This window comes from Delphinapterus leucas, chromosome 21 (genome assembly GCF_059928025.1).
Source record: "Delphinapterus leucas isolate spDelLeu-1000000601 "Yukka" chromosome 21, BTC_Dleu_Yukka2, whole genome shotgun sequence".
NCBI classification, from domain to species: domain Eukaryota; kingdom Metazoa; phylum Chordata; class Mammalia; order Artiodactyla; family Monodontidae; genus Delphinapterus; species Delphinapterus leucas.
Window position 1 is genome coordinate 28,502,726 of NC_143149.1, and position 17,969 is coordinate 28,520,694.

The 17,969-nt window shown below is 44.1% G+C and overlaps 1 protein-coding gene across 1 annotated transcript in view; it reads left to right on the forward strand.

The window, feature by feature from the left end:
- Positions 1-17,969, forward strand: part of KCNU1 (potassium calcium-activated channel subfamily U member 1) — a 135,271-nt gene that overhangs the window by 103,576 nt on the left and 13,726 nt on the right. The window contains 5 exon segments of the mRNA XM_089903756.1: positions 4,914-5,010; positions 8,279-8,503; positions 10,017-10,041; positions 10,044-10,199; positions 15,932-16,003. Coding sequence (XP_089759882.1) covers positions 4,914-5,010; positions 8,279-8,503; positions 10,017-10,041; positions 10,044-10,199; positions 15,932-16,003 — 575 coding nt within the window.

Sequence of the window (17,969 nt, forward strand, 5' to 3'; positions counted from 1 at the left end):
TGTAAGTCTGAGAGAGAGGTGGGGGGAAGCAGAGATTATACAGCGTGCCCTCACATTCCTAAATTTTAGGTGATTTCCTCTTTCCCAGAACACAAAAGGTGGTAGTCAGAATTGACGATAAATGACTACTTCCAGGTTAAGTGTGAACTGCATAGCCTTGTCACTACCTGTGCCAGAGTCCCTGGGGAGAAGGCAGTTGTAGCCTGCAAGATACAGAATCCTCAGCAGCGCCAAAGGCATCCTGGGACTGAGAATTTTCCCTCCATTTTTGGTGGGAACTTGATGGCTGCTTTCAAGAGGCAGTAGCAAGGGATTTTTCCAAAGAGTGAACCAAGAAGGGCACTGAAACTCCTGGAAACAGGCACACATCCCTCCTCTCCTCCCCAGCGCTCAGCCAAGGGACTTGTCCTTCTCTCTGTGCTAAGACTTGATGAAACATGTTGTTTTTATTCACCTCAAGTCTTGAGCAAAAAGTATATTGTTCTGCCTCCAGGCCAGAAAACTCTCTCCTAAGAATTTACAAGCCACCTGTGGAGTTTCAAAGAGGTTTCAGATGGAATGGTCACGCGCCAGGATTTCCTAACACATCCAAAAATGAGACCTGCGAAGACAAAAAAAAGGAACTGTAGGTGCTTTTTGAGCTTTCTAATAGATATTGTGAAAGGGAGGATCTCATCCATTGGATCATTTTCAAGAATAATCTGAGTCAAGTCTGTTTGTTGGAGGAAATAAGGAAGCAGACCTACACTCTAGGAAATCACGCTTCCTGACCTGGCACTGATACCTACCCCCCACCTTCTTAATGGAGGTTTCCCTGCATGGCTGGATCTCTGTCTCATCGGGTGCCACCGTTGGAAACAAAAGGCACATGGTGCTTCATTTTTATTTTCCTTTAACTGATAGGATTCATACAAGATAAGTTGCTATGGGCACAGGAGGAATAGAAGTTCTCTTCAGAATGGTTCCAGAAAGCAGAGAGGAAAGGAGCCTGCCTTCCTTAGCTGAGCTATGTCCAAGCTTGTGCTCACAAGACATTTGCTTCATGAATATCAAAGTAGCCTGAAGAAGGCAGTTGTCAGCAAAGAAAGCTGGTGGCTTCCTTCACATATGGCTCTGCCCATCCACGGGTCCTCACCCAGCACACTCAGCCTCTCGGCTTCCAAAGGTGGAAGGCAAGACCTGACTGAGGACATTTCAGGGTCCGTTACCACCTCGGTTCTCCCAGGGAAGGTACCACACTTTGCCCGGACAGTAAGAAGCCTATCTTGTGACTAGTGAACCAACCCCACCATCACCCCAACCATGTCCTGCTGAGGGCACTCTCTGATAACTCCCACCTTATTTCTCCCAGCCTGTCTTATACAGAAAGACCCCCTCACCCAAGAGGCTTCTCCCTGTGGTCAAGATGTGGCTTTTCTTCTTTGCCCTGAATGACCTGGATGGTGCCCTGTGGCTACCTTTCCCTCCAATAGAGTCAGCCTTTATGATACAATCCTTGTTTCCAAGTTCTAAGACCGCTAGTACTGCACATTCTCATAGATGATTTATTAGTCTCTCTAGGGAAGTATATTTCTGAAAGAATCATGTCGTTTGCAAGGCATATGGCAGAAGGGAGCTTTAGTTAAGGGATGGTGAGCTGAATCGCATCAGGTTTTGCTTTGGCAAGGACACTGGATGGATGCCTTTATGATGAAGTGGGTCTCCTCCAGCCTTTTCTTTAATGCAGGTCTCCAGCAGGTGTTTCCTCTAAGGCATATCTGTTTTCCATAACGTCAGAATGAAGAAAGATGTTTTCTGTGACATCTTGGCTACATAGATCATGCTTTTTATTATGATAGAAAAGTGTACAGTGATTTATTTGCTACTCTGAGTCAAGTTAAATGTGCTTGGGAGAAGATCATCTTCTATCTGCCAAAAGGGCCTTTCATTTCCAGACCAAGGACTCTTTATTCATTATGGGGGGTGGGCGTGGGGAAAGGAAGCATTAGAAGAAGTGGCAAAAGAGCTGAAGAAAGTGACCAGAAGAAAAGTAGGGGAAGTTATTGTAGACAGGGGTGCTGAGGGCAGAGAGCAGGAAGCCACCTCCTGAAGGTAGCTTGGGTATATTATATCAACACCTGAGGGACGGTGTCTAGGAAACTACACATGGAGAGAAACAAGCTGCTATGAATGAGCAACACAGCCAATTCTCCAAATCCTGATAAAAATCAAAACCAGACTAGGGTCTTGGTGTGCTCCCCTTAACAAGCTTGGCATAAAGCCATCACCGTGGTCCTGTCTAGCCATCACCATTAAGAGAGCCTGTGTGGCTTTTAGGATGCTGAGTTGGGACTCATGACTTATGGATATTTAAACCACAAAAAGCTGTTAATTTGAATTAGCAAGATAACTCATTTTGGTCAAGCTGACCTTGAGGCTTAACTTTACAACATCTTCTGCCTAGGTAGATGACTAGAATCCACTAACTTTGTAGGTAGGTCTCAAATGGAGAGGGAAATAAAGGATTGCACCTAGTCCTTGGCTGATCTCATTAGCAGTTAGCCTCTCTACTTTTCTAAACCCTTCTCCAGTGCCTCAAGTCCCCCACCCCAGCTTCTCTGTCTGGGTCCTCTCTCTGTCCCATTAGTTTAGGTCTGATGTTGGTCTAAGTTAAAGTTCCTTTGTCTGAAAAAGTGTGACTTCAGATACTAGTTTAGAAACTAACCTGGTTAAAGAGAGCAAAATACTTACGTTGGAGCTGAGTCTTTGAACCAGGTGTTGAATAACAAGCTGTATTAATTCACAGGGGAAACCCCTAACCCTTCAGCACAAAGAACAATAGGTCATATTAGTCCCAGGATGTATAGTAAAATCTCACGGGAGAACGCTGTCATAAGCTGCTGGTTACCGGGACTGAACCTATAGTGTGACATAGTACAGCACATCAGAAAAGGCATTTCAAGGCGTGGTAACAGATGTTTTTAAGTAGTAAGTACCTAAGTAAATAGTAAAAGTTTTTGTGAAGTGTGCGAAAAACACTGGATTACACAAATTTTAAAGGATATCTCTTTTGCAAGACTTTGCAGAACCTTTGATATACTAAGCTGTGGGGTGAATTTCAAAGAGCGGATACTTTTCTAAAAATTTGTTTGCTTACAGAAATCATTTCCTCGGGACTTCTCCAGCTGCTAATATTATGGAACGTGCATTTTGGAAAAGGTATTTGTATTAGGATAGGGCAGACTAATGCTGTGGGAGCAACCGTGAAATCTCAGTGGCTTAGCGCAACAACGGTGTCCTTCGTGTTCACGTTACATGCCCAGCGCAGGTCAAGGAGGCAGGGACTCGGCTCCACGTAGTCACTCATGTACTCAGGCTGGCCATTTCTGCAGCAGGTTGGGAGGGAGCCTGAAGAATCACATGAGGGCTTCTCCCTACATCAGCCATCACTTCTCACATGTCATTGGCCAGAATGAATCATGTGGCCCCACCTAACCCACCCATCTGCTAAGGCAGGAAAGGAAAACTGGGCATTGTGAGCACCAGTAATCTCAACCTCAGCATTGTATTCAAGTGTCAGCTTTACAGTCTGTTAGCTCTTTGACTTTTATCCGTAAACTAAGGGGTGTTCTTTAAAGTCTCTGAAAGAGACAGAAATGCTCAGCAGATATTTCAGATGCTTCCCATGTTCCTCAGCCCTGTAAAGTCAGCAGGAGCCATGTGACTCATTCTGGCCAATGAAATGTGAGCCATGTGACTGGTTCTGGCCAATGAAATGTGAGCCATGTGTGACTCTTTCTGGCCAATGAAATGTGAGCCATGTGACTCGTTCTGGCCAATGAAATGTGAGGTGCAATGACTTGTCAATTTGGGCCAAGGCAGTTAAATGCCTGGGCTCATCTCTCTCTCTTCTCTTGCCTTAATGACCAAGGGGGATGCATGTTCCAGGGGGTGTACCCTTAAGATGGTAGAGCCTCTGTCCCCCTAAGACTCTGAATGGCTGTATAGAGCAGAGTAAATACATAGTGTGGGTGAGAAATAACCTGTGTTGGGTTAAGCCCTTGAGATTTGAGGTTGTTTCTGCAGTCTATGCCTGGATTCTCTCGGCTTGAACAGGTCCTTTCTAACCCAAACCTCTCTGTGATTCTTGAAGGGTTTCCTTTCTTCTCTCACAAGCACATATATATTCCTTGGGATGGGAGTGGGATTTTTCAAAAGCTCCTCAAACCCTTTTGGTGATTGAATACATGACATGACAAGCATTGTGCCTGATGGCAATGTAGGGTGATTACATGGAAGGCTTTGCCGAGACTTAGACCAAGGTTTGAGCAAATTTTAGTCAAATGAAGGCCGGTCATGGAAGCTGTAAAGGATGCAAAATGCATTTAATAAGTAAGGATGTTTCAAAAGAGACCCATAAGAAAAGATATGGAAAGGAGACAAGAGGAAAACAGGTTAAGGAGAGAGGTATACCACTCATGATTCGATCTCACGGCCTTTTAAGTTCTGTATTCAGGTGCACAAAACACCTCTCATGATTTCTCCCAAGCAGCAGTAGCATCAGAACGGTAGCAAAATTAAGAACAGATGTGACCACCCTCAAGGCAGTTAATCTAAGTTAGAAAGAGAGACTGGTGTGTCTGTTAAACACACACACACACACACGTACACACACACGTACGCGCACACACACACACAGTTCTTGATGGCTTTTGCCCAAAGTGCTTAGTATGTCTTCAGCTGTGAAGACATTCAGCCCTTGGTGTCTGTCCTTCAGACATGCATCTCTATTTGGGGGTCTCATAGACCCGAGGTCATCTTCCTTATGTTATTCTTCACTTTGGGCTTGAGGGTCCAGTGAGTTTGACGTCATGCTTTGTTACACCAGAGCCCCAAGTGTTCCCAGGCAAACTTTCTACATTCTCCGTATCTAGGGCTTTTCTATACGAAATGGAGCGAGAGTCTGACAGCCTCGATAGCAGTGGCATGTTTCACTGGTGCAAAGCCACCCCTTTGGACAAAATGATTCTGGTAGGTGATCTTGTACCAAATCTCAGGTAAAATAAAGCTCCTTTAGGGTAGATGATGTCCTTCCACTAGTCATAAGCACCTGCCGTTTCTCTTTGTAAACGGTGAATTTTGAAGGAAAAACATACCTCATGAGCCACGTGAATGTACGCAGAATAACGGATGTGGCATTTGACAAAGGCCATGTGGGTAATATGATGCCGGGATTTTAAATAATTAGATCAGATTCTTCAACTACTTTTCCCCTCCTTTAATAGTTTAGCTGAGTCAGTTATTCAGAATAATGTTCTCCTGAAACTTTGCTGTTTTGCTAGTAAATCTAATTGATTTAAATGCACCAGGGGAACAGACTATTTACAAGAACTCTGTGGTCTTTCTTTTTTTAATTAAATAAAAATTCCCTTAATTAGTTTTTAAAGTTTGGATTTTCTATAGTATTTTTTCTTGAAGGTGGTTATACTTAAACACATTAGCAAAGGATGTATCTCCAAAATGCTCAGTTCTCCCACCCCACACAGCATGAGGGAATCCTTATAGATGCTAGAATCCTGTCCTTGTCTCTGTCCTCTTAAGGAGACAAACTAATTCAGCTCACTGAAATGCCAGCAACCAAGATGCAAAAAGCCTTGCATATTATCCCAGGCTCTGATACCTGCATTATGGATCCCCATCTGTTCTCATTTTCCAGAGTTGGAAACTCAAGGATAATCTCAGTGGTTTACCTTGCAAGCAGTAGCTGGTAAATTTAAGTAATAAAAGATGAATTTTTTAATTAAAAATAAACTAATAAAAGATGTCTGCATGTTGTAAGAACCCTATATAATTTGTTCAACTGTGACTAATGGATAATTTTGTATTTTTCTTGCTTTCCAAAAGTAGTTTAGTTCACTTTTTTTCTGTTAAACACACACACACACACACACACACACACACACACAATTTTGTAGCTCAGTGCCAATGTCCTGACAGAATATGTTCCAATTTTTGTGAAAAGCATGATCAATCATTTGATCAGAAGTACAAAATTGTCAGAGCTGTCATATCAACTGGAAAACTGTTAGGGCTGCTGAAACTCCCCATTTTAGCAAGTATGTCTTATTCTGAATGAAACAAAATAAACATCCGTTGAGCAGGAAGGCAAACATGTTTCCAGTGGGAGGGAAATCTTTAGAAAGGTTGGGAGGGGGTTGCAGATGGAAGCATCCAGGAGACCAAGAGATGGCAATAGCAGACATTTTCTTATACCCTATTTACTGAGCCCGCAGACAGGTTGCTCTGATAGAGCAACTCTATGTGGAATATAGTTCAGAACACCAGCTGAGTCTTCTGATAAATTTAGAAGGGCTTCTAGTTTAAGAAATCCTAAGAGTTTTGAAACTGTGACTATAGAGGAGAAATGTCCAGATTACAAAATTTGGGCCAACTTTGAACTTGGTTTGGTTTGCAGAAAAGTCAAATGGAAGTTGTCGATTTGTTACTTGGAGCAAATAGTGCATCCTCCCCTTCCCCCCAAAAGCCACCATCTTTCTCAATTGGGAGACAGTTTTATGCTGCAGTTCCTTGGAGAAATTACCTCTCTAGCTGTGCCCATTAATTGCACTCTGCCGTGTATCTCGTTCCTAATTGTTTAGGTCTACTAAAAAGAGCAATTTCTGGACTTCAGGCCTGTTACGTTAAATACTGTTGGAGGCTTCATTATTCAAGTTAAAACTAATCGAATTAGCCAGAGACAATTATTCAATAGATTTGGTTAAGATTCATATCACTCTCTGAAAGGCTCTCCAGACAAGTAGCTTCGTTTCCCACAGGGCCATTTCCTTTGGAATTTCCCAGTCTATGCTAATTGGACAAACTATGCTATTTCCCAGTCTATGCTAATTGGACAAACTCTAATTGTTGAGATGTCAGATGTGACTTATTTATCCTGTTAGATTTCAGCAGCCCCTGTTTCATAGAAGCTTGTCCTTTAACCCAGCAAAAAACTGGCATTAGGATGAATGATACATCCCTTTGAAATATCCTGAATCTTCATGTGCTCGGGAGGGTAGAACACACTCAAACAGGAAGTGCTTGTAAATATATTTAACAAGTTCTCTACCAGCTTCCAAGGGTCCTCCTCTGAAAATCTAGGAATTCAGTGAGATTCAGATTTGATTAAATAGTTTTTGGACAACTATAGGAGCCGAGCGCTGAACTTTCAATATATTATTTAATTTCCACAACGAATTAACTTTTATTTATTTTTAAACCATTTAAACAAAGAAATTAGGGGTCAGTGAGGTTAACTAGTTTGTTTATGGTCATACGCTAATGACTACCAGAATACAAAATCACTGCTTATTCTACCTATCCCAGCACAGTGAGAGTAAGACATTGACTCATTCCCTGAAATCAATCACAGAGACTTAAAATAAGTTTCCTACAGGACTATCATCCCTTTCTCTAAAGTTACACTTATTGTTTTTAAAAGTCTCTATGAATGTGGGGAAACCTAATCTAAATATCCATCACGTGTATTATTTTGTCTTCAACTTAAAATTATAGGGGAGATGTTAAAAATTGGCCATGCTGATAAGAGTATGAGACATATTGAAATGTTTGGGATCAAATGGAACTTTTGTAACCTTCACATTTACTTTGTGCACTTTTCATGATAAATTTCCTGAACTCTGGAATCTATTGAATCTGGGCAGTGTAGTCGGTGAGGCCATATGAAATTGCCAATATTCAACCATTTTTGACCCAGAAAAAAGGCAGTTTCATATGGTTCACGCTAATATGTATATTTTCATATGTATGAAAATCCGCTGAAAACTGCAGCACGTCGTACGGCTGGGGGTTTTTCAGGGCTCGCTAGAAGACAAGTTTAGCAATGGGATTTGGAATGTTTTCGTTTTTCAGTGAGTCGTCCTGTAGCACATACGAGGCTAAAAACATATAATGAAAATGAGAGCTGTTTTCCCCATTTGGTTCAATGATTTCATGCTTTCAATGATGCCGATCTGAGTTTGCACTGAGGCACTCCAGGCTAACAGAGAACTGGAAAAAGCGAAATAAGAAGGAACTCCCGGAAAAGATACATAGTTTAATTGTCCCATAGTGGATAAGTTCCATGTTTTTTATGAGTAATTTGCAAAATCCGATCATCCTTATGAAAGTGCTAGTGTGAATGTAAATACCAAGAAGAGTTGGGATGTGGGGAAGGAGCCCTCTTTAAAGGACTCTCATCTTGTTTCTAAAAATGACCAGACTCTGGCCTGCTTATACTTAGAATCGAACTGAGAAGTCAAAACATGAGTTTCGGAACCACATTGTAGCGTGTGTCTTTGGAGATGCCCACTCAACACTGATGGGGCTTCGGAATTTTGTAATGCCATTGAGAGCTAGCAGCTATACCCGTCAGGAGCTGAAGGACATTGTGTTCGTCGGGTCTCTGGATTACCTGCAGAGAGAATGGCGATTTCTCCAGAATTTTCCCCAGATATACATCCTGCCTGTAAGTGTCACAGTAAGGGATGGTGAATATTTATAATGATAATAATACTAACAGTACTGGGATTAATAATGATAATAATAATAACAGATCAGCAGTAGCTTGCAGTTACACAGTGCTTACTGGTACCAGAAACTGTTCTAAGTATTTTGCACGTATTGACTCATTTAACCTCCAAATAACCCCATGGTATAAATTTTAAAGATGCTGAACGTTAGGAACAGAGTAAGCAACCCGTCCAAGTTTACACGGCAGGTAAGTAGCAGGACTAGGATTTAAATCCAGACATATTTCATGTTTTATGTCACTAACCATGTTTACGGTCTTTATGTAATAGAGTTTCTTTGCATTTCTAAATCCGATTCTGACCTAATGGCTAAGCCTAAGCTGATACCAGCCAGCCTTTGTGCTCTAACTTTCTCATCTTTTCTGGAGACTCGCCTTTTATGGAACACATAATGCCACGTGGTCCTTGACAGATGTATGAAAAGGAGGAATTCTGAGAAATGGATCCATTATGCATATGTGGCATCGTGGTTGTATTTGCTCTGAACCTTCACAGGGCTGTATCTCATTATATGCCACCATTTCCGTGGATTAATATATATATATGCAGTGTGAAACGCACCAAAACTTTGGATTTTTCAAGAAATAATGCTAGCAACAGGTTAGGAATATTCTTCAAAAACGGTTGTCTCAAGAAACAAATTGTATTTGTTTTTTTTTTTAAATGTCACCATAAATGTCCCCGCACCACCGCTTACTTTAGTCCGTAGCAAAGGAGGAAAGAAAATTGACCAGGAGTCTCCAGATCCAGCTAGTGTTAGAAATTGCCAGTGTTAGCATCTCAGCCACCTAGTGGTGGGACCAGATCTATCCCTGTTTCTCCACCAAAGAAAAGAAGCAGCTACCACGTTGCCAATTAATCCGGGGTACAAATGCAGGCACCTACAAGCAAAACTGTGAGGACGCAGAATTGGCTTTTATTTATTTATTTATTTTTTTTGCGGTACGCGGGCCTCTCACTGTTGTGGCCTCTCCCGCTGTGGAGCACAGGCTCCGGAAGCGCAGGCTCAGTGGCCATGGCTCACGGGCCCAGCCGCTCCGCAGCATGTGGGATCCTCCCGGACCGGGGTACGAACCCGTGTCCCCTGCATCGGCAGGCGGACTCTCAACCACTGCGCCACCAGGGAGGCCCCAGAATTGGCTTTTAGATCTGGACCTTCTGTGGTGTTTTTCCCTCACCACTGCTACCCTTACTCTGATTCTTTTCTTCCACTTGAGTCACCTCAGTGGGTTTAGGCTCTGCTCTCTCCACTCCGCTTCGTCCCATCCAGACTTGCTCTCAGAAGGGATCTGCAAAATTTAGTCACGCTCAGATATTCATGAACGATAAGGATAAAAGTGTCAGATATCAGGTAACTAAGTCTTAAAACCAAGTCAGTGGAGGCTTTGGCTTAAAAACTTGCATCATCCACAAAAAGCCACCACCATGTACCCGGTTTTCTCTCAGTAGGGATCTGCGCTCTATTCTGGAGATATGCAGTCAACATAGAGGAATGTTCCATGTGTGCTGTCTTATCCTCCCCATCGAAGTCATCCAGCAGCCCGACCTTGGTGGACACGGAGCCTATCATGGCCACACTCAACATCGGATCACTTCGGATTAGCTGCTCAGCCCAGACACCCACAGAGCCACGTAAGAACAATACCCTGACGGGAAGAGGCTAGAGAGAATGGGATCAGGAAGAATTAACTCCTCTCTGAAAAACTTTAATGATGGAGAGGAGGAGAGGTTGGGCCAAATGACCTATAAAATCCCGTCCAGCTCTGAGAATTCTGTACTAGAATTAGTGGACAGTTGAGTCCTTGGGAATCCTAGTCAAATGAAAAATGATGTCCATCTTCTAAATGGAATGCACATAACACTGTTTTTCTCCCATCTTAAAGAAGATCATGGAGTTGTAAGTGCTGTTATTGTTATGAATCAAATATCAGTGAGCATAGCCATTGGTATTTTATTATCATTAACAACAGGTGTTACTATTGTTGATCGGCTCTCATTGGATCCTGTAGGTGTTCAAGTTACTATTCCTAGTTTTGTGGGTGGGAGGATGAAGCACACTGTGTTCTACCACACTCTTTGTGGGCTAGACTACAAAAAAATTAGTCCAGTCTTTGGTGGGTGAGCTTTGGTGGGTGAGCCAGCTACCTCACAGACCCTCACTAAACAACCAAACACCTCTCAGCACCCAGAATTTCAGGGTTTTTTGCAAATAAATAAATAATAATAATAGCAAAGCACTTCCTGAATATCAAAGGGCATTGAAAATCCCGACTAAGGAAGTGGGAGCCATACCTCTGCTGAGCTAATCTGAAGATGTATAAAAATGCCTCTGTGTTCTGCATGTCAGTCCTTAGCTTAGCAATTAGGGTCACTCAGATTTACACAAGATTTGTGTGTGGGTTGAGTGTGTGTGTGTGTTTGCATCATGCTTGCAACTTTCTAAAATTGGACAGAAAAGTATTCACTGTGTAGGCGGTATCATCAATGTAGAAATGAAAAATGCCCACTGAGTAAAAGCAAAGGGTAAGCTGACAACACCGTAAGCCACCTAGCTAATCATTGGGTGACTTGTCCTTCCTATTATCATTTTTTAAAATCTCACATCCTATATAGGCTAAAAAGATATAAACCTATGATTTTTTTTTTTTTTTGCGGTCCGTGGGCCTCTCACTGTTGTGGCCTCTCCCATTGCAGAGCACAGGCTCCGGACGCGCAGGCTCAGCGGCCATGGCTCACGGGCCCAGCCGCTCTGCGGCATGTGGGATCTTCCCGGACCGGGGCACGAACCTGCGTCCCCTGCATCGGCAGGTGGACTCTCAACCACTGCGCCACCAGGGAAGCCCTAAACCTATGATTTTAATTCTGGTTTCTTTTATATCTGGTGATTCTCATCCTTTCACTTATTCATTTATTCATTCAACAAGAATACATTGATTTTGTATGTGTCACATACTCTGCTAAACTGACAGGATTGGTAGGAGGAAATACAGGAGAGAGGGGAAAAGGGTTGGGAAGAAGGAAGAGAAAATGAAAGAATGTCACAGTATTTGAGTCATCATGCAGTGTGAGTAGGTGCTCTCCCCAACGCAAAAGGGAAAGTTTAGGGAAGAACATATTGTGTAGACCTGGCACCTTTCCTTGTGTGGATGTCATCGTACCCATTTGTGTGACAGGAAATAGAGGTCCAGACAGGCTCTCCTGTGCTACCTAACACAGGAAGCAGCAGTAGAGTTACATTCTGAGCACATAGGAATAGCCAAGGACCGTCACTCAGAAACCTCGCCCATTACTCCAGCATCACAGGAATCTACCTGGAGTTTGCATGTAGAAATTCCCAACCCTCAGGGAAGCCTGTTTGGTTCTCTTAACCATTCTTCCTATCTCATACTAATACTCCTCTTGCAGCATACCAAGCAGGTGGCAATGGGAATGCCCACCTCCAAGAATTATCAGTATAAAGGATTGTGAAATTCTGCCAGGAGGGAGAAAACATCTTCCACGCTGAGCAATTTTCTATCCCTTCTTCTGAGACAGTGGTTCTCAACCAGGGGCGGTTTTGACCCCAGAGGTTGTCTGACAATGTCCGGAGACAGCCTTGGTTGTCACAACTTGGCGGGATGCTGTTGGCATCTAGTGCGTAGAAGTCAGAGATGCTGCTAAATATTCTACAGTGCACAGGTGCAATATGTCAATAGGACCAAAATTGAGAGCTCTCACTCTGACATATCTGCTGAGTCTTTTGTGGGCTCAGCGGGCTTTCCCACATCTTCATGGTCATGACAAGGTTACACGTAGAATCCATCTAGGACCACCAAGGCTATTCCATACAGTGGTTCACCAAGGGATGTTGGAGGTGGGGGGACAGCAAGAAGGAGGACTCTCCAAAGGACCAGGCCTCCTGGACATCCCCACGGAAAACTTTAGGTTTCTCACTGATGCTCTAATTACTGCCCTGTCACGTCACAAGGACAGGTTGGCAAACCTAGGTACTGAACTAAATAATCTGTGGCATAATCTAAACATATAACAGTAATTAAGTCTGACAACTTAATGTGCTCTTGAAATTTAAATGTAAAGTAGTAATCTACAATTAAGCAATCTTTTGCTTAATAATAGCACCCTGCCAGCCTGGAAGAATTTCAGGTAAAATACTGTGTGCTACTAGGTAGCAAAAATATTGACACTAGTAAAATGTACCCAGGCTATGATCTGACACATATTCAAATTAACCGTTGCTCTACCAGAAAAGATGGAGTTAAGGCGGAAATTCTGTCGCTGTCCTCCAGCCAGTGTCGGAGCAGTTATGCAGTTACATCAGCTGATGTGAACCTGTCTCTACCCAATAAGCACATTTGACTCTGAAAGTCAGGATATTCCGAGCCCGTTATTAGAGGGAACTGAAATCAGAAAGTGCAGCTCAGAGGAGAAGTTTCCCCTTTGAGGGAAACTGATCTCAATATTTTATTGAAATTGTCAACCAAACCTTATGTATTTTAATATATATAAAGGGAATGGGCATGGGCTTTGAACTTGGTGCCAGTTTGGGTGTGAAAACCCATCCATCCTTTACAAACCATGTAGCCTTGGGCAAAGCATGTAGACCCTGAGTCAGTTTCGTCATCTTCAAAGGTGATCTAACTCGACTTAATTCACAGGTTTGAGGGCACCGTGGTGTCATTCTTACCTCCCAGCTCACAGCAGCCCGAGGGATCTTTTGCAAACATTTATTGGATAATGGCAGTTTTCCCCTTTAGACCCTGTAATGGTGACTCATGACAATTGCAGGAAAATCATGTAGGGTCTTGCAGGCCAGTAGGGAGCCTGAACTTCCTCCTTCGGTCTGTTTATACTGGCTCTTTCCTGCCTTAAGTTCCTTATCCCATTCCCTCTGTCTGGATGGCTTTTGCTCATCACTCAGGATGACATTCCAATGTCAGAGAAGCCTCTTCAAACTCTGTCTAAGGGCACCTCCCCAGGTCACTCACTGGCCCCTGAAAGTTGGGTTTTTTCACAGTCCTCATCACTATCTGAAAACATTTTGTGTTTGCAACATACGGTAACCGGGGCAGGGACGGTTCATAGTCCTAGTCTGCAGTCGATACTCTTTAAAGATCTGTGGAGGGAGGATAGCAAGGAAGGAGAGGTACCTAGAGCAGATAAAGCATCTTGCACGTTTCTGAGAATAAAGTAGAATCTCATTTCCCCCAAGTCTCCCTGCATTATGAAAATCCCAGAAGTTTGTTCAGGAAAAACAGTTGAAGGTATTCAGATCCCATCATCAGTAAGATTTCCCAGTGAGTTTGGAGATGTGGTCTCCAGCCACCACGCAAACCCTCCTCTTCAATAGATGCGTGGACGAGGTTAGCCCCCGGGGCCTCTGTTTCCTCACCTGAAGCTAAAGCGTTTTGCTAAAGTCCTAAGGCCATTTCTAGTTCTAACTGTAAGCTACACGTGTTGGGCTCCTCCTGTGGCGCTTCCGTGTTTACCGTGAATCTACCTGGAAGCATGACTCAGAATTTTAGTGGCCATCAGAAATGTATTCAGCTCTACTCTGCGTGAACAAGAAGCGGCACTTTTATGGACTGTTTCTTGGGGAGATGGGAGAGGTGATAAGTACAGGAAGGCGCCTACATACGCACCTTCAAGTTGAAAACGTCCGAAGATGCGAACGTGCATCTGGTTCCAGCAAGGAGCCAGATCCTGTGCCATCCGCGTCAGGCGTGAGGGAAATGGCAGCTTGCCCTCCATCTCCTATTGCTGACAATCCTTCAGCTCTACCATCTCCCACCTCCTCTCCCTCCTCCTGTCAGTAGCTCTTCTTGCCTGTTCACTCGATGCCAGCCCCCGTGTGCCAGCTGTTGTTCTGTACTACTGTACTTTTCAAGGTACTGTACTGGAAGATAAAAAAGGATTTCTTTATTTTCTGTGTTTTTTTTATGTATTATCTGTGTGAAAGGTATTATAAACCTACTACAGTACAGTGCTATATAGCTGATTGCGTTAGCTGGGCTAACTTTGTTGGACTTAACGAACAAATTAGACTTATGAACATGCTCTCGGAATGAAACTTGCCTGTATGTAGGGAACTTACTACATTGTAGAGCATAGCATTCTCTCTGGGAACAAAACCTCCCTTTGGATCTCCTCTTTCCCCTGTCCCCATCTCAGTGGCCAGTTTCCCCACCCCCGTCCCTTTGTCTGTCTCTCAGGCTGTCTGTCTGACCCACTGGCTCATCTCACCCACCCTCCCCTACCACTTACCTGGCTTGGGAAACAAAAGACCCTCCACATATTTCACCTTCTTCAAGGCAGCAGAGAATCTGAATGACAAGCAGAATGTTAACTTTCACAGTATTATTTCCCTGTTACATACATAGAATCCTCAGAAAAGTTCAAGAAAGGTAAGCAGTAGTTTTAAAGCATAACTTTTGATGAGATCATCATGTGTTTGGTTTGGTTTGGTTGTTTTTTTTTTTAATCAGGATCCTAGTTTCCTCTTTCTCTTTTCCCTTTTCTTTCTTTACCTTTCCTGGGGGTGTTTAACTTGGAGACCAAAACTCTGGGGTCATCCTTGTTTTTGAACAGGTTCAAAACAGGTTTTGGACAGGTTTCCTCACCTGTCCGCGCATGCTAGGGCTGTGTTCCAGACCAGAGCCGGGCATGGAATCTCTTTGGGATTCGAGGCTCGCAGAGGGAGATGAAGGGCCTCATCTCCTAAGGCAGGAGCTGAATGTGAAGACAGAGGCCCCATGACCTCCCACCCCAGTCTTTAAGGAACTCCCAAGACATTAGGGGTTGGGGAGGCCAGCCAGAGTTGGGAGGAAGAGACAATCTTGCTGAAGAAGAAAGAGACCCTCAGCCCAGAGAGGATCTCCAAGAGGCAGAAGCACCAGGAGCCAGTAAACCAGTCGCTGTGCCTCCACAGGCTCTCCTGGGGCAGCACCTCCTGTTTATTCAGTTTCTTGAAGGTTCTACAAGCAAGTGCATGTAGTTTGAGGCACTGCCTGCCTGAGCCGTCACCCGGCACTCCCAGTCGGTAGACAACAATTGGATGTAACTTAGGCTGCCGATAAGCAACTACAGGGAGAACGTCACCCTTTTTGTAATTCACTTGAAGTGCCATTTAGAAAACATCCTACACACACACACACACACACACACACCAAACTTCTGGAAAGGAGAGGCTGAGGCCATTTTTTTTCTAAATATAGAGAAAGATTTGGGATTTGGGCATGAGAGTCACTTTGCTAAGATAAAGCCTCAAGCGCCACGGTGTGCTTCCGCATCCTTGTCTGTGTCGCAAGCCACTTCGTTTGCATCTGTCCATCTCATCATCCCTCCCTTGTTGCTGTCTGTGTCTACAGGGTGTACTCGGTGCTTCAGTGACAATCCCGGGAAGTCAAAGTACCGAAGGATCCCCATCCTCACTGAACTGAGTAAGTTGTGTTTCCAGGACAGAATTCAAGGGAGAAGTCTTTGTATCTGTATTTGATGTCCCAAGGGTGTCTTTAGGATCCACAGTCAAAGGACTGAGGACCAGAATGGGGCCCAGAGACCATTATGTGTTTGACTGGCTGTTATATTGGGCTTTTACCTGTTTGGTGACGTTGACATCCTCCAGCAGAGCCTGTCATATCTGGGTGTCAGGGTGCAGGAGTAGCTCCTGCCTTCTCCGTTCTTCCAGGGGAGGGGATGTGGATTTGAAAACTGCAAGAAGGGCTCTCCCTAAACCAACTTCTCTACCCGTCAGACGTCTTCCTCTCCTGGGGTGCTACCAGGGCAGGCACTAGAGTGAGGCAGGTGAGGCCCCCAGGGTGTAGACTTTAAGGAAAGGCTCACTCTTGGGGGTCTTTAAATTTTGTGTCCCTTGTGTCTTCTTAATCCCAGCCCTGAGCGGTGCTCTTCTAAAATGGAAATACTCCATGCAGAAATAACAGGATGAGCTGTTATCTCTCATCAACACCTTATGGAAAACGCACGTATATGAAACTTTCCTAGACGTGAGGAGCCCTGGGGGCAGCAAGAAGGGCAGGGAAGGCAGGTGCCTGTGTGCATTGTTTGTGATTCACCAGGGTAGACACTGGGATTTAATACTGATAATAGTTGGTGAGCAAAAGGGAAGTTACCGAAGAGGGGGTTTTACCTTTAACACAGTTTGGACCAACTCAAAGATGATCTCTAAAGCTGCTCCTGGGCGTGAGATTTGACTCGATTCCGTAGCGTAGCAGACATTTTAGTGGGATTTTTATGATTCAGCATGTGTAAGCTGAGGGAGATTTATACCCAACTAGATGAGCAGACCTCATAGTCCCAGAAATGAAGCAGGCAGACAGAGAGAGGAGCCAGTAGGTGACACCACCAGATGATTTGGGAGTGGCAGTGCAGCAGGTGGGCAACAGTCTAGCCACCCTGGATCCCAGAACTGCAGCTCTCCAAATCCACCTTTGAAGATCTCAGATCCCTTGAGCTGACTTGTACCTGGCAGCCTATCTGTAACCACCCTAAAGCTGATGGCTGCAGTTCTTACTTATATTTCATTTTTAGTTTGCTACCATTCTGAGCCGTCTCTGACTCCGAGGTGACACTGAGGGCATTAATCAGAAGACTGCCATGTAAGTTAGAGTGGTCAGGAGGGACCAGCCAGCTTCTCACCGGCCTCAGAAATGCATCTGGTCACTCTCCAGGGATGTACAGCTTTGTTCAAGGAAAGACTTTCTGGCACCAGGCAGCGCCTGTCAAATTAGCCTAACAAATCACCTGCCAGCTCACTCAGTTTCCGTTCTTTGGCCACAGCAAGGAAGGGTCACAGTGACATGAGAGCTGCAGGTCTGCTGGCCAGCACTCTGGTCCAGAGTGTACAGTGGCCTGCAGGAAAATGTCTGGGGATGCTGAGCCACTGGTGTAGGATGACACGGCAAGATCTGGACAAAGGCTCCTGGGGTGTGGGTGTGCATGTGTGTGTGTGTGTGGAGGGTTGGCAGTGCAAGAAGAGGAATGTTTGTGCACATAGGAAATGTGGGTTGATACTAGTCATACCTCACTCATCTTTTATAAAGATGCGTAGTTCTCGGAAGAAAATGATTCCTTAATACCAGCAGTCTATCACTTCCCCCAAATGTACTAAGGAATAATTTTAAGAATTAGAGACTAATGCAGTCTTAGTTAGGAACATACTCTGAGTTGTATGTCCAGTAGATTTGCTTGGATCTGTAATATGACGGTCAAGAAGTTTGAAGGGTCTAAGACTTAAGGCTGCTTGCAAACTAACAGGTTCATCTGCCCAGTTTCACGGATGTGGACAGAAGATGAGAGACCACTGGGTCAGAGACGATGAACAGTTTATTACTCACGTCAATAGCAGTAGCCAGAGAATCATCACTTTTGTGCTGGCTTCCCAAGCCC